The sequence below is a fragment of the Pteropus medius genome, unplaced genomic scaffold (genome assembly GCF_902729225.1).
Source record: "Pteropus medius unplaced genomic scaffold, Ma_sr-lr_union100, whole genome shotgun sequence".
In the NCBI taxonomy this organism is placed as follows: Eukaryota; Metazoa; Chordata; class Mammalia; order Chiroptera; family Pteropodidae; genus Pteropus; species Pteropus medius.
In genome coordinates, this window is record NW_024351730.1 from 11,258,822 (window position 1) to 11,274,489 (window position 15,668).

General features: G+C 37.8%; 2 protein-coding genes across 2 annotated transcripts in view; one reads left to right on the plus strand and one right to left on the minus strand.

The window, feature by feature from the left end:
* Positions 1 to 5,343, plus strand: part of POLR2B (RNA polymerase II subunit B) — a 43,952-nt gene extending 38,609 nt beyond the window's left edge. Inside the window, exons 23-26 of the mRNA XM_039845291.1 lie at positions 699 to 812; positions 1,217 to 1,377; positions 4,119 to 4,314; positions 4,809 to 5,343. Coding sequence (XP_039701225.1) covers positions 699 to 812; positions 1,217 to 1,377; positions 4,119 to 4,314; positions 4,809 to 4,898 — 561 coding nt within the window. The 3' untranslated portion in view covers positions 4,899 to 5,343. The remainder of the gene's footprint in view (positions 1 to 698; positions 813 to 1,216; positions 1,378 to 4,118; positions 4,315 to 4,808) is intronic.
* The window catches only part of IGFBP7 (insulin like growth factor binding protein 7), a 67,038-nt gene continuing 56,352 nt past the window's right edge, over positions 4,983 to 15,668 (minus strand). Inside the window, exons 2-5 of the mRNA XM_039845299.1 lie at positions 15,214 to 15,323; positions 7,307 to 7,423; positions 6,328 to 6,454; positions 4,983 to 5,246 (exon numbers count right to left, since the gene is read on the minus strand). Of these exons, the coding sequence (XP_039701233.1) occupies positions 5,227 to 5,246; positions 6,328 to 6,454; positions 7,307 to 7,423; positions 15,214 to 15,323 (374 nt within the window). The 3' untranslated portion in view covers positions 4,983 to 5,226. The remainder of the gene's footprint in view (positions 5,247 to 6,327; positions 6,455 to 7,306; positions 7,424 to 15,213; positions 15,324 to 15,668) is intronic.

The window sequence follows — 15,668 nt, forward strand, 5'->3', positions numbered from 1 at the left end:
GTGGTGATAGGTGGTTTCATTCATAGTTTAGCCACGGTACTTTGGAAGAAGCCAGAATACTTATTTTCCTGCTTTTAATTTGGTTATGGTTATGCCTCTTTTTTTTTTTTTTGCAAAAATTTGCAGTTATGTCTAACTCAGAACTTTTGTAAAATTTACTATATGCAGCCTATACATATATATGGTTATTCTTTTGATTTGTTCTTTTCTATAAAGAATTCATTGGTGGTCAGTTCATGTAAACTTAATTTTATAGCTGTATATTAGCTGTGCATGCAGGTGGTTTTCTGTTTTTAAGTGTCTTGTTAAGGTAGAATGGGTACAGCCCATTCTTCTAAGGGGAGACAGCCTAACAAATGGATGGCTTGGTTTTAGGGTATTAAAATTTTCATTTTCCTTGCACTATAGGAAGTATTTTGGAGTCTTATTCTTTTTGTAACTGGTTCCATGGATAGCTTCTTATTTGAAGGGTTATACTTGATTTTTTATTTTTTAGGAGAAGCAGTTATTTATACTTCATGTAAAATGTTAATAAAATGAGCCTTACAGTATTACAGCTTTCTATAACATAGATTTTTAAAGTTCAGAATCTTTCTTTTTCTAGAAAGGATTTTAAAAATTGAATATATTTTTATTGATAAAGACTTCTAAGGGGAGACAGAAGGAAACAGCCTTTTAAAGACTATTTTTTTAAAAAGGTATCAGCTAACAAGGGTGAAATCGGTGATGCCACTCCATTTAATGATGCTGTTAATGTGCAGAAGATATCTAACCTTTTATCTGATTATGGCTATCACCTCAGAGGAAATGAGGTATGTTTGCTCTTACATTAGTAATTTGTTAAATATATTCTATTTTGTATGTGTGGTTTCATTTTTAAAAAATTAAACCTTTCGTTGAAGTATAACACATCAAATACGTGCACAAATCATAACTGTACAGCTTGATGAATTTTTAGAAAGTGAACACATCTGTGTGACTGGCACCCAGATCCTGAAAAGAAAATTACTAGAATCCTTTTATGCCTAGACACCCACTCCCTCTTCCTCATCTTGTGTCCCCTTCCGGTAACTGCTTTCCACCCCCACCCCAAGGTAACCACTCTCTTGGCCCCTAACAGTACAGATTAGTTTTGTCTGTTTTCATTTTTATATAAATGGAATCAGTGTATGTACATACATTTTTTGAACTTGTTTAACATTTTAAAATGTTTCAGGTCCTGTACAACGGTTTCACTGGCAGAAAAATCACATCACAAATTTTTATTGGCCCCACTTATTACCAGCGTTTGAAGCACATGGTGGATGACAAGATTCATTCTCGTGCTAGGGGACCTATTCAGATCCTTAATAGACAGCCAATGGAGGGTAGATCTCGGTAAGAGAACTGCATCATCGTCGTTATTATCGATTAGCCTTTTTAAATGAAAAATGTCAAACACAATTATAGAGATAATGGTATAATGAAACCGCCATGTGCCTGTCACCCCACTTCAGTAATTATCACCTCATGGCTAGTCTTGGTATATCCATCTTCCCTCTGCCACCAACCCCTGATTATTTCCAAGCAAAGCCCAGACATCATATAATTTCTTCTGTAAATATTTCATCAAATATTTGAGTGGTTCTCAAATTTCTTGATTCTAGGATTCCAAAGAGCTTGGTTTATGTGAGTTGCATCTGTCGATATTTATCCTATTAGTAATTAAAACAGATTTAAATTATTTGTTAATTAATTTAAAAACAACAGTAGTAAACCTATAGCATAACATAAATTTTAACATTTAAATTTATTTTCCAAGTAAATTTAGTGATGCATGACACTGGTTTATCTTTTTGCAAGTCGTTTTAATGAGCTGGTTTTTGAGAAGACAGCTGGATTTTTTGTGTCTACTTCTGCATCCATTCCATTGCAGTATTTTATTTTTTATGTTTAAGTATATGAGGAAAATCTGACCTCACGCAGATATGTGGTTGGAAAAGGGAGGTATGTTCTAATAACCTTTTCAGGTGATTGTGGATGTTGTTTTTGGATACTACATCAAAATGATAAGTTGTAGTTTCTTAAAGGTTAGTTGTGATGTAGAATCTGAAACCAAGTAAGTGAATTTTTTATATTTATTACATTAAAATCCATTGGTCTGTCTTGCACTTTGAATGTATCTTTTACAAGTGAATAATTCTGTAGCATCATAATTGGTCATTTGGAAAATATTGGTTTAATAAATTATGCATTTTTAAATGTTGATATATTATACCAAAAAATTCACATTAGTGAATATTATCATTGATGTCATCAGAAAAGTCTTTAAATATTGGGAAACTATCAAGCCCATAGTGTTGGATAGATGTTTTCTAAAATTCTAAGTTTTGATTGAAAACTCAAATTTTCAGTAATTTTCAACAAATACTTATAATTGTCTTCCGTGAAAGCTCACTTTGTTCATTTTCAAAAAAATGTCTGCCAACTGAGTCTGAATTAACTTAGTTGGTGTTAATATTGGTGGATTAATATAATTGCTGTCAGCTTTTTTCAAGTAATGAATATGTTTCATCATAAAAGGGATTAGTTCAGAATCCTGCAAGTGCCTTTAAGACCATTCTCAGTATACAACTGAAGTGCTTTATGAGGACTTCCCATTTTTTTCATATATTATTAAGAAGATGTGTACTCAAGAGTCAGGGTTTAATAAAACTAATCATTTTTACTGCTTCACTAATAACAGTCTTAAGTAAAACTGGCTCTTTTCCTTCACTCACAGCGGAAAATATGATTGCTAGTAAAGTTTGTGTTCAGGTGCCAGCAGTTTTAATTCAGTTACTTTTGCAACCATCAACGCAATGTCAACAGAGTGAAAGAATCAAATGTGTTGTTAGTATTATGAAAATAGTTTTCACCCTCACAGGGTCCATAAAAAAAAAACTAACCACAGTACCTTCTTAATATTACTTAATATCCAGTGTTCATATTTCCCTGAGGAGTGCACACTTTTAAAAAAGGTTTGTTGGTTTTAATTAGGATACAAATAAGGCCCATGCTTTGCAATTGCTTGATAGGTAGGTCTCTCTTTCTTTTTAAATCTAGGTTGCCCTCCAACTATTTTTCCCTTGCTATTTGTTTAAGAAACTGGATTGTTTATTCTGGAGCTTTCCTCACAGTCTGGATTGCATTCCTAGACTGTGCATTACTGTTTTTCTCATCAGAAGCAGATCTAGAGCCTTGATGAAATGTCAGGATCGTTTTTTCGCAGTAGTACTTCGTAGGTGGTATTGCATGCTTCTGTGTCTGGTTGTCTCTCTTATGATTTTAGCAGCTATTAATGGTCATTACTTAATGGGGACTGATGCAATTCTAATTTTATCATTCCTTCCATTATTAACTGGAATACTTTTATAGAGAGAAACTTTGCTTCTTCAGCTGGTTACTTGGTGACGTAATTCACATGGTAAAGGCAGGATAAATGCTTGAGTCTTTCCCTTTATTTACCAGTTTTCAAAATGAGTTGGTTGTCTACCATCTTCCAAAGTTGACCAATGATTTGTTTTTTGGTAACAGCATTAGCAACGCATTGATTTTTATGTATTTTGTGTATAAAGAATGTTAAGGAAGCCATCGTCATCCACCTGTCTGGACATCTGAACAATGCATTTCATTTTACGTTCATGCTGGGCACACCTGTGATTATTCACTTGTTCTTTCCATTACTTTTGCCAACATGCATTTATCCTTTCAGGCTTGATTGTCTAGAATATTCATTCATTCATGAAGAAGCTGCTTGATTTAGATCCAATTTTTTTGTAATTCATTTTTTAGTATATAGTTGAATTTTTAGTAAGTTAAATGATAGCATGATGAGATTCTACTCTGTACTTCGTTGTATTTTATGAGGAAAATTATATGCTATACTTGAGAATCAAATTATTTAATCCATTTGAGGACCTTCTAATACACATCAAATAGTTGGTAGACTTCTTAACCCACAATGTATCGAGAATGCTGGCGTATAAAAATTAGTCTAGTTCTTCTTTACTAATGTCATTCATTACCTTCGCCATTCATCAGTGTGGTATTGCTAATAGAAAACAAGTTCAAAATAAGCTGCTGTTTTTCCCTTATAGTGATGGCGGCCTGCGTTTTGGAGAAATGGAGCGAGATTGTCAGATTGCCCATGGAGCAGCCCAGTTTTTAAGGGAAAGATTGTTTGAGGCATCAGATCCCTATCAGGTTCATGTTTGCAATCTTTGTGGAATAATGGCGATCGCTAACACCAGGACTCATACATACGAATGCAGAGGCTGCCGAAATAAAACCCAGGTGTGTATATACCTTAGCAGTTAGTATTTGTTTAGACTGTAACCATGTTGGTCTGATCATCCAGGCAGATTTAGTATGGTGGAAGAGATTGGCATTTTCACAATTTTGAATATCACATCTCTATAGGATTCCTAGTTTTAAAAGAGGAAAAAGAAAATTTGATTTCTCTAAAAATCAGTTTAAGTTTTAGTGTGGTAATGTCTCTAAGCTGCTCATCTTTTGGAAAAAGTCCTTATACAAGGAGTTTTAAACTGCATTTAAAAAATACCTTTTTTTAATTGAGAAGGGTAAATATAAATTTTGTCTGGCAGAAAGGATGAAATACCAAGGCTCATTAGGAGAAAGAGCCACCAAAGGCCAAGGTAGCAGGATGAGTGTTATCAGCCTATGCATTTATTCATCAGCTCCAGTACCAAGTTTTTACCTTTTTCTGGGGTAGGGAAATGGGATTAACTTCAGTACAGCTTTGCTAATTCTCCTTTTTTTTCTTTCAGATTTCTTTGGTGCGAATGCCTTATGCATGCAAACTGTTGTTTCAGGAACTTATGTCTATGAGTATTGCACCTCGAATGATGAGTGTATAGCTCTTTTAAAAGATTCTCAGCAAGATACTTATAAATATCTTTTGTTTCTATGATATGGCTTTAAAAATGACATGTACTACATTGTGAGAAAAAGCATTTTATTTGTTTTTTTTAATGATACGCATGCTTTTCTTCTGTAAATAGACAATAAATTTTTGTAGATAGTCTCGATGAGTTATCTTTATTTTGTATTTCACTATGTAAAACACAGTGACTATAACTAAACTGTTAGTGGACTGGATGAAAAGAAACTGGTTATTAGGCAAAAACAGGGGTTGTAGTTATCCATGATTATTTTTAGCTATGCAGACTAATATATTCTGCAGGTTTATAGTTCGGTGCCTTCACCTGTTTAAAAAAATGATAAAAATTAGTTACATATATGGACACGGTTGACTTTCTAATTTTCAGTTTTGTTTCCAAATAAATGATGTTAACAAGTGGAGATAAAGGATATGTGAGTAACTGTATAAATGATATGGTGGCGTGCTCTTTGGTATTTGTGCTATATGGTTTTAGACGTGTAAGGCAATTTTGTTGTATTGGTCTATGTGTAAGAGATGGACTTTATTATAGAACTGGGAGACCAGTTCCATAAATGAGCAAGCTGAGATCCAGAGAGGCTAAGGAATTTTCCTTTGTCATCCAGCTCTTAATTCAACATTTAAAGTAGAATAATAATGGCAGAGCTTAGACTCGAACACATTACTCTTAGTTAGTGCTCTGTTTGTTTCATTGCCTGGCATTACACATCTTGGCTGAAGAGCCAAACACATCTGACCAAACACATCTTTACTTGATAAATTCTTCCTTTCATACCACAGTTGAGTGATCTATACAGTGGAGTGGTTTGACAAAACACTGACAATAAACTTTGTTATTATTAGCTTAAGAGTAAAGCCAATCCAGACATCAGTCTAATAGAACTATATAAATGTAAAGTAGCATTCCTCTGACATGGCCAGGAAGGGGGCTGAAGAGGAAGCTTTTGACAGTGAAGTGGATAGAGGCAGACAGTTGGGTACTTGCCAATATATTTTCTGGCTTTTTCTTATAAAAGCTCAAAGTGAAGGACCTACAATCATTTTTTTTTTTTTTAAATGAGAATTTAATATAATCACAACACCAAGGAAAACTGCCATGTAGATAGTTATGGGAAATGTAAGCCATTACAGTCAGGCTCGAGCTTTTGTCTCATGTATAAGGTGAAGAAAGCATCTAAGTCATAACAACAGCATTCCGTCAACCATGTGAATGTTCTTTTGGAGCCTTGTGCACTACATTTTGATAATATACTTAATGCCCTTGTGGATTCCTAACATTACAGGATTTCATTAAGAGCTTTTTTTTATACTTTCATGTTTGGTTTTGTTCTTTATTAAGCAAAAGCACTAGTCATTTTTAAATGGTTGGGAGGTTGACTGCCTACCTTTATTCACTGGTATTTCATGTAAGGCATCAACCACTGTAATTTTTGCTGATGCTGAAGCCTGTCCTTGGGAATTGGATGCATGGCACTCATATTCTCCAGCATCTTCCTTACTGAGAGGAGATACCTGTGAAAGAAAAAGGATCTTTAGTGTCTCTGTAGTGGTCTCTCTTCTTCCAATGGTTTCAATTAGGTCATTATTTCATAAGTTTCCTAAGATGACCGGGGGATTCAGAGCAAAGATACTGCTAAAAATAGTGCAACTCCTGTGCTAGGCTAATTATACAGCCACCATATGTGGTTTGCCAGGATTCACACTCCGAGGAAATGTCACGGACAACTTTTGATCACATTGCGTAAGATAAGAACTGAACAGGTGTACGTATCAGTTTGAGGGAGACTTTGATAAGGTATGTGATCCAGGTACTATCCATGAGTATCCATGGCTATCAAAGGTCAAGTAAAATAACTATTAATCAGTAATTGATTAATTAAATTAATGTTTGGACCAGTTAGTTCCCTATGAGAATTTTGCTTTGAACTCTTAGGGAAAAAAAAATTAGTTCTCATTTATTTGGCGGTCATTTCCACAATATCCAATAAATGCCAGCTGTTTTTCAGTCCCTCTGAAGGAGGAGCAGCTGGGCTGCTTCAAGAGAAGTGGAAGGACAAGCACTTTCAGCCTGGCAGCACATCAGGCACCTTTGCCCGGTCTGCTTTGACTCCCCACCCCCACTTCCACCCTGACCTATGGACGTTTCCCCTTAAGAACTGGATCTTTGAAGGTGGGGCGTCTCCTCCCACACACTTGCAGCATGCACCTGGGGTCTGGTGCACCCTGAGTATGGTCCGTGGCTCCACCTGGGGCGCGAACCCAGGACCTTTTGCGTGTAAAGCAGATGTGCTAACCATTACACTATGGAGCTACCCCCTGCTGTCTGACTTTAACAATGAAATCCTGCCAGCTCTTGGTACTCACCAGCACCCAGCCAGTTACTTCATGTTTTTCTGGACCACCCCGAGTCTGAATGGCCAGGTTGTCCCGATCACCAGGCAAGAGTTCTGTTCTTTGAACTCCATAGTGACCCCTTTTTATCTGCAAAAAAAGGAGAAATAGTCTGAGTTCTCTGTACTTATCCACTGGGGAGTGACCACATTTCTATAGTGCACAGGCGTACATCAGACTTAATTGGATTGAACCCAGACATTTTTATATTACCCTTTCCTGAATACTCAAATAAAATGTAGATCCTCATTTCTTTCTGTCAGTTTCCTTGCAATGCCTGGGGAATACACACCGTCATACTCTCCTGCCACTGGCTACCATCACTCACTCATCTTTGTAAATTCTGCTTCTCAGTGCTGGGCCTTTTCTTGCCTGTGATGCCATGTTTGACTGACAAACTGTCACCCAGTTCTAGATTTGATGCTGGAGACCTTGTGTAGGAGCCCAGGTCCTGCAACAACCTCACCAATGAAAAATAGGTTGTCCAAAGCCAATACTATTCCTTTGTTCTGAGGGCCAAGTGTTCATTAAATCATCTACCAAAGTCCAGTGAGCAAAAACCCCTGTCAAATACATGCTGTTGTCATTATTCTCTGATGACCAAACTTGCTGCTTAGCCCTGTGCATGTCAGATTCAGGATGAGCTAAGAAGAAAGTTTCCTTGGTTTGAGGCCAATAGTGAATACTACTTTTTCCCCTCGTTAAAAAAAACAAGAACAAAATTTACCTGTATCCCCCCACCCCCACCCCATACACACACTTTTAACATAAATTTCTGGAAGTGGAATTGCTGAGTCACAGAGTATAAAATTCTTTTAAAGTTTGTGATAATGATGGGTTTTAAAAAAGGGTACACAGAATTAGTAGTTGATAGTTGGTCATGGGGATGGGGAGCATGGCAGAGGGAATGCAGTTAGCGTTAATGTGTTGGCTAGGTGGAGGGCCAGAGGAGGGAGGGAGCAACTGGGCGTTTTATGAACTATATAGATGTCTAACCAATGTACTGTATACTTGAAACTAATTTTTTAAAAGGATACACGAAGTAATGTTTATTCCATCCCATGTTCCTTTAAGAGCTAAACTCTTATTGATACTACCTTTGTAATTAGAAAAAAAGTATTTACAATCTCAAATAGGTAGTTTTCTTCTCTTTTGCTTTTATAATTAAGCAAATCTTGAGTTTAAAAAGACCAGAGCATATATTTTTTTGACACTACATCATCGTTGCTTCTCCCAGCGTGGCCCCACTCCCACCACAGGCTGTTACCAAACTGCTGTCTCAGCTTCACACCCACCCTTTATTTTCTCTGCTTTGCGTTGTCAGTGCTGGGACTCTGAAACCATGTAGTATCTGGGCCAGCTCCTACTCTATAAATAAAGTATCTAGCATTACTGATTTGGAATGCCTGGTTTTGCTTTTTTTTTTTTTGGTTTTTCCTACATTGCCGGTATTAGAGACAGAAAACCAGGTATCTTGGTATTTTACTCACACAAATGCTGTATAAACAAAAGATATATTCAAAAGCATTTTTTTCCTTCACAGTTTCCCAGGTAGCTGGCAGAAATGGTTATGCTAGTGTCGATTTTGAAGTAATTTAAAAATATTTTTAATAATGGTTTAAGTATAATTTGATTCAATGACTAAAGTAATATGTCTTTGGTCTTTATTTATTGAATTCAGGATTCTTTAAGCGTTTTGTGTGTGACCAAAGTAGAAAAACAGCACAGAAATAATGAATCTTAGCAATGGAGCCATTGCTTCCCAGATCATGTAGCTCTTAATAAAGAGGATTCTGTGCCATTAACCTGACCCATCACGTACAGAGCAACTGTTCTTGTCAAGCATTTGATTGGAAAACTAATACTTATATTTAACAGAACTCATATTTAATACACTGTAAAAACTTATCCACCATGTAAAAAATATAGAAATGTCAAGAATTTTTACATGGCAAATTTTTACATGTCATTTTCACTTACGTAATGGGGAGTTTGTTGATAAACGTCTTCCAGTGTTTAAAAAAAGATGAAGGCTGAGAAAAGTGGCTTCTAAGATGATTCCACATATGTGCATTGGGCTGGAAGAGCCTCAAAGCCTGAACCTTAGAAATCTGTAGGGCAGGAAAACCGCCCGGTAACTGTTCACCACAAAGGGCCACTCGGGGAGAGTCAGAGGGAGACCTAGGAAGTCATTCCAGCCCTCTCTGGTTATATTTTAGCTGCAACAAATCTTCCTGAGTCCTGCTATTGCAGATAAGCAATTAATAAGAAAAAAGAAGTGCCATAGCAGGTGCTGGGAAAAATGGTCGGCCACATGCAAAAGAAACTGGACTAATACCAGACACAAAAATCTTACACCATACACAAAAACTAACTCAAAATGCATTCAAGAATGTAAGACCCGAAACCACAAGACTCCTAAAAGAATAATGCATGGGCAGTAAACTCTTTAACATCAGTCTTGGTGATGATATTTTGGATTTGACACCAAGAGCAAAGGCAACAAAAGCAAAAATAAACAAGTGGGACTACATTAAACTAGTTTCTGCAAAACAAACTCGACAGACAGGCAACCTACCAAATGGGAGAATTTGAAAATCATGTATCTGATAAGGGTTGGTATCTAAATATATAAAGAACTCAAAACTCAATAGCAAAACAAAAAAACAAAAAACAAAAAAACTGAAAAAAAATGGATAGAAGATCTGAATAAACATTTTTCCAAAGAAGACATATAGATGGCCAATAGGTACATGAAAAGGTGTTCAACATCATTAATCATAAGGGAAATGCAAATCAAAATCGCAAGGAGATAACACCTCACACCTGTTAGGCTGGCTATTATCAAAAGACAAGTGTTGGCAAGGATGTGGAGAGAAGAGAACCCTTGTACATTGCTGGTGGGAATGTAAGTTGGTGCAGTCATGATGGAAAACAGTATGGAGGTTCTTCAAAAAATTAAAAATAGAACTACCATATGATCTGGCAATTCCACTTCCAGGTATATATCCAAAGGAAATGAAATCACTATCTTGAAAAGATATCTGCACCCCTGTGTTCACTGCAGCATTGTTTACAATAGCTAAGACACAGAAACAACCTAAGTATCCAATGACAGATGAATGGATAAAGAAAATGTGGTATAAATATAAACAATGAACTATTATTCAGCCATGTAAAAGAATGAAATCCCGCCATTTATGGCAACATGGATGGACCTCGAAGGCACTATGCTAAATGAAGTAAGTCAAAGATAAATACTGTATGATCTCAATTATATGTGGAATCTAAAAAACAAAAAAGAAACAAACTGCCCCCCTCAACCAAACCAAGTTCTAGTACAGAGAATAGATTGGTGGTTGCCAGAAGTAGGGAGTGGGAGGTGGAGAAATGGGTGAAGGGAAGAGTCAAAAGGTACACAGTTCCAGTTATAAATTAGTCATAGGGAAGTAATGTACAGCATGGCAACTCTGTATTGCATATTTGAAAGTTGCTAAGAGAGTAGATCTTAAATGTTCTCATCACAAGGAAAAAAATTGTAACTTTATGTAAGATGACAGATATTAACTAGACTTACTGTGGTGATCACTTCATAATGTATACAAATATCAAATGGTTATACCCGAAACTAATGCAATGTTAAATGTCAATTATACATTGAATAAAAAAAATTTCATGTGCCAATGATTACAGAAGCAGGATGGATTAGTTTGATTCATGCAAGTCAATGCATTTCAAGGATTCATTCACTGAATTTCATGGAAACTTAAAAAGACATGTAGTACAGAACATACTTGTGCCTTTTTGGTGAAGTTTCAGAAGAGTTTTATGATGAAACAGAATATTTGTCTATTAAGATTTCTAGATCCCCAGCCACTGTAAACAAATAAAAGATAAAATGATTGTCTAGAAAAAAATATCTGTAATACAGGAGAAAGGGTCTATATCTTTAATGTACAAAAAGCCACAGACCAATAATAACAAGAAATAATTCAATAGAAAACTGGATAAAGAATACGAAGAGGCAATTCATAAAAAAAAAAAAATCCAAATATTAAAATATTCTCAATTTAGTCAAGTAAATAAAAGAAATAATGTGATGATACTTTTTATCCATCATTAATAGAGGGATAATCTTCAGTGCTGGTCAGGACGCGGGGACGTGGCACCCACGCACTGCTGGAGAGTGAACTGCTACAGCCCATTTAGAAAGCAATCTGACAATGTCTATTAAAACTAAAGTCTTTTGACCCATTCGTAGAACTTTTGGGGAAATTGAGAGGGGAAAAAAGACTTGCATGTAGTCTATGTGTACTCGGATGTTTAAGGTGGCATCGTTTAATGATTATGGTACACCCATACTTGGAATATTACATGGTTGTTGAGAAGCAGACCTGGGGATGCCTGTGAAGTGTTTATTGAGAAAAACAAGTTTCAGAGTAACATGGACACTACGTTCTCGCCTCACTCCACATACAGGGGATATGTGTTTTGTTTACATTTGGGCAAGAATAAGGGGATAGGGGTATCAACCAGGGCAGTTCACATCGGTTATTTCAGGAAACAGGAGGTAAGGGGGAGATTAAGAACTCTTTCTTTATACATCTTTGGACAGTTTCTCTTTATTACCATTATAACTTGCTATTTTTAATGAAAGAAAAAAAGAATATTCTTAGAGGTCATGAAAACCCAAATCTGAAGAAATGGTCAGGTGGGAAAAAAGAACTGAATAGGGAGCCTCTCAGTCTCATAAACACCAAGTGTTGGGAAGGAATTCTAGGTGTTTTACCTGCCCTGTAGGCATCATCTCTGATGTAGGGTTAAGGTAAATATAGCTATTTCAATTCACTTCCCCATTTCAAAATAGTTCCCTTGAAATCATTATAGGCGAAGGGTTTGCTGAAAAAGTATGGGGCTTGTTAATGTGGCATTATAACTCCTGGTCAGGAAAGCACAGACCCCTGGCCAGGCTGTGCCAACCATGAGAAATGCTGCTGTAGCCTGAGGTGTCCCAGAGAGAAGACCTGTCTGTCCCATTAGACCTGGTGAGCTAAGAACCCTTGAGCAAGGAAGATTCGCTATTTCTTTGAACCTCAGTTTAACAGGGGGAGGATTCCAATATTCATTTATATCCAAAAAGCAGTTCTATGTTAACTTGGATTTGGAAAACATGTGACCTGCATATAAGCCTGTCTTCTTAACAATCTGGGTACAAGGACAGTGGGGAGAAAACAAATGGCCTATTTAATTATTTAAGTCCGTGACTTTCAAAGTGTTTTGACATGGCCCACAGTAAGAAATATCTTTTGCATTGCGATCTGGGGTATATGAAAGAAAAGTTTTATGAAATGATACTCCTTCTAAATGTGATGCCTTAAGATAGTTTCTGTTCTATTTTTTATTTTAAAAGTAAAAGCTGGTTGTGATCACTACATTAAATTCGGGACTCACTAATGGGTCATGGTCTGCAGGCTGAAAACCTCGCTTTAGGTCATGCACATGGTAGATGAAAACAAGCAAGAGCCTGGCGGCTGGGTTTTTGCTTGTTTCTGACAAGTGTGTAGAAACTTATTTTTTCTCCCTGCCAACACCTTCCCTTCACCCCTCGCCCCCGCAGTTGACAAGCCCTCAGAGAAGCTCATAAAATCTGCCCCATACAATTTCAGAAGCTTAAAGATAAGATTCCCCTAGCAGATTTATTCCCCTGGTATGTGTATCCATTAGCTGGGGTGGGGCAGAAGAAAGGCTGAAGATTCAAATGATTATCTGCCAGATTTGTCAATAAGGTCATATGTCCCAGATACCTGGATTACCCTGGCTTCTCACTGTGTAATCCCTAGATCACTGCAACAGAGCTCTGTATAGATATTCTTTGGAAAAGTTGTTCCTCTGCCTCTCTACCACCTAAACAAACCAGTAACCTCTAAATAAGCTATAAGGAGTGTCAGCAGCTTTCACCATAAAGGCCAGGAACACATCCACTGGGGCACTTTGCTCTTCACTACTCTCCGCTCCCCTTTGAAAAATAACTTACTTATTGAGGTGAAATTTCACTGCTTCCTTTAACAGAAGTTTCAGCTGTAAAGGAGAGCTGTAGCACAACTGATGTTGTCTCTGCCCACTCCCACCCCTAGGCAGTTTCTGGAATTAACCTGATTTCACTCCCACCAGATGGCCCCATGGGGGCGATGCAGCCTTCTGGCCACACGGGGGCGCCAGAGGCTGGCAGAGGACCCAACTTGAACCAGTCCTTCAGTGGGAATTTCACAATGCACCAAGGGAGGGGAGGAAGCCTTCTTTCCTCTGGGATCATTAAGCTGTGCTAATAATGTGAACTCGGAGCCGCCAATGACAATACTGCCCTCAGCATGGAGGAAACTTTCTGAGGTGGAAGAAAAAAATAAGACTAGTACATTGACAGCACAGTCGAGAGCAAAGAGTCCTAACTGCAGCATCGTGTACCTGGATCCGGCTACCCTTGAGGTTGGAATCACCCCATCACCCCGCTCTGCTGCCTTTTTTTTTGCCTAAACTAGTTTGAAGTGAGTTTCCACAGCTTGTAACAAAAAGAGTTCTGGTGCCAAAATCCCTCCCAGAGTTCCAGAAGTTGCTCCTCTGGTCAGACACCAAGCAAACAAAATAATCAAGAGTCATCATCAATCTTCGAGCCTGCTGGAGAAGTAAGGCTGTACAGGGGGAATGTAGTTATACCTTTATTTAAACTCGATTTCCTTTTTGTTAGCGCAAGCTTGATGATGTTTACTCAAGAGGACTGTTGTAACCCTTCAGCAAGTCAAAATATATTAAAAGGGAAATAATATAAAACAATGTACAGTACAACTGTTAAGTAGTATTTGATCTGGCAAATGAGTGTTTTCTTTTCCCTTCTATAGACATGCTGAGAATCTGTTGCCCTTCAAATGTGAAGAGAGTTATACAAGAAAATGTCACTTGAAGGGAAACATTTCCAGGCATAGTAGCTAATCGACTGAGTGCTACTATGTATTTGACAATAAACCAAGTGATTTTACCTGCCTTACTTTACATAATCTTTACAAGGATTATATGCTACTTTCATCATATAGAGGACATTGAGCCTTAGAGCAGTGGTTCTCAATCTAGGTGATTTTTTCCCCCTGGGGCATTCAGTAATATCTGGAGACATGTTTGACTGTCACAACTGGGGGTAGCGGAGGGGTGGGTGCTACTGGCATCTAGTGGGTAGAGGCCAGGGATGCTGCTAAACATCTCACAAGGCACAGGGGAGCCCCCACAACATAGAATTATCTGGCTCAAAGTATCAACAGTGCTGAGGCTAAGAAAACCCTGGCGTCTAGAGAACTCAGCCAACCCAGCTAAGGAACTCATTCTTAACCACTATGCTGTACTGTCTCCAATGGGGACACTCACACACCCATGCACACACACTCACACTCATGTGCATACACGCACACACATACATACCCTCATTCACCCACGTGGATACATGCACATACCTGTGCATGTATACTCATATACTTATGTACACACACACTCATGTGCATACATCCACACTCACACCTGTGCATGCACACTTACACACCCATGCTCGCATGTGCACAGAGGGTGGGTATGGGTGTTCAGCATTATAGTTTTCCAGTTCCTCAGGCTCCCTGCTCTGGCATCGCTAACAAAAGCAGAGCAGGGACTATTCTGGAGGTCAGTAAAATTGCTGGACAGACCCAGGGAGGTGTCTAGAAAACTGCTACAGGGCTTTGTCTTTGAGGAGCAGCGGGCAGCGGGCAGCGGAATAGGCTGAGGATTTTAGGTTATTATCATCCTTGTTCGGTGAGAGAGGATCTTGTCAGTCTAGGCATCTTCCTGAAATCTGTGTCACTGACCTTGTTCCAGATGAGGACAGGAGTTGGGATTCCGATGACCTCACAGCTCAAGTACACCTGGGCACCAGTGACATTCCAGATGTCCTTGGGGGCCGTCACTATGGAAGGACCTACAAGAGAGGGCACAAGGCCAAATGCAGTTTTTGAAACAGTCTTTAACATCAGTCAGCAGGCTAGGAAGTAAATACTTGATTATGTTTGTAAATCGTCTGAAGCAAATTTCAAAGACCAGACTGGCCTCCCCCTGCCACTGGCATGATTTTAAGCTATGCTTTGGGAATGCATACATCTAGACAAAAACAAAAATAATTTTTTCTCAAATCAAGCTTAAATGAGTTTTAATTTACCAGCTGTTTTGCAATTAATATAGTGAAATTCTAGTTCCACAGTATTTTGTGTTTTTCTTTTTTACCAGTATTTTTATTTGGGGAGGGGGGCCACATACAACCATTCTG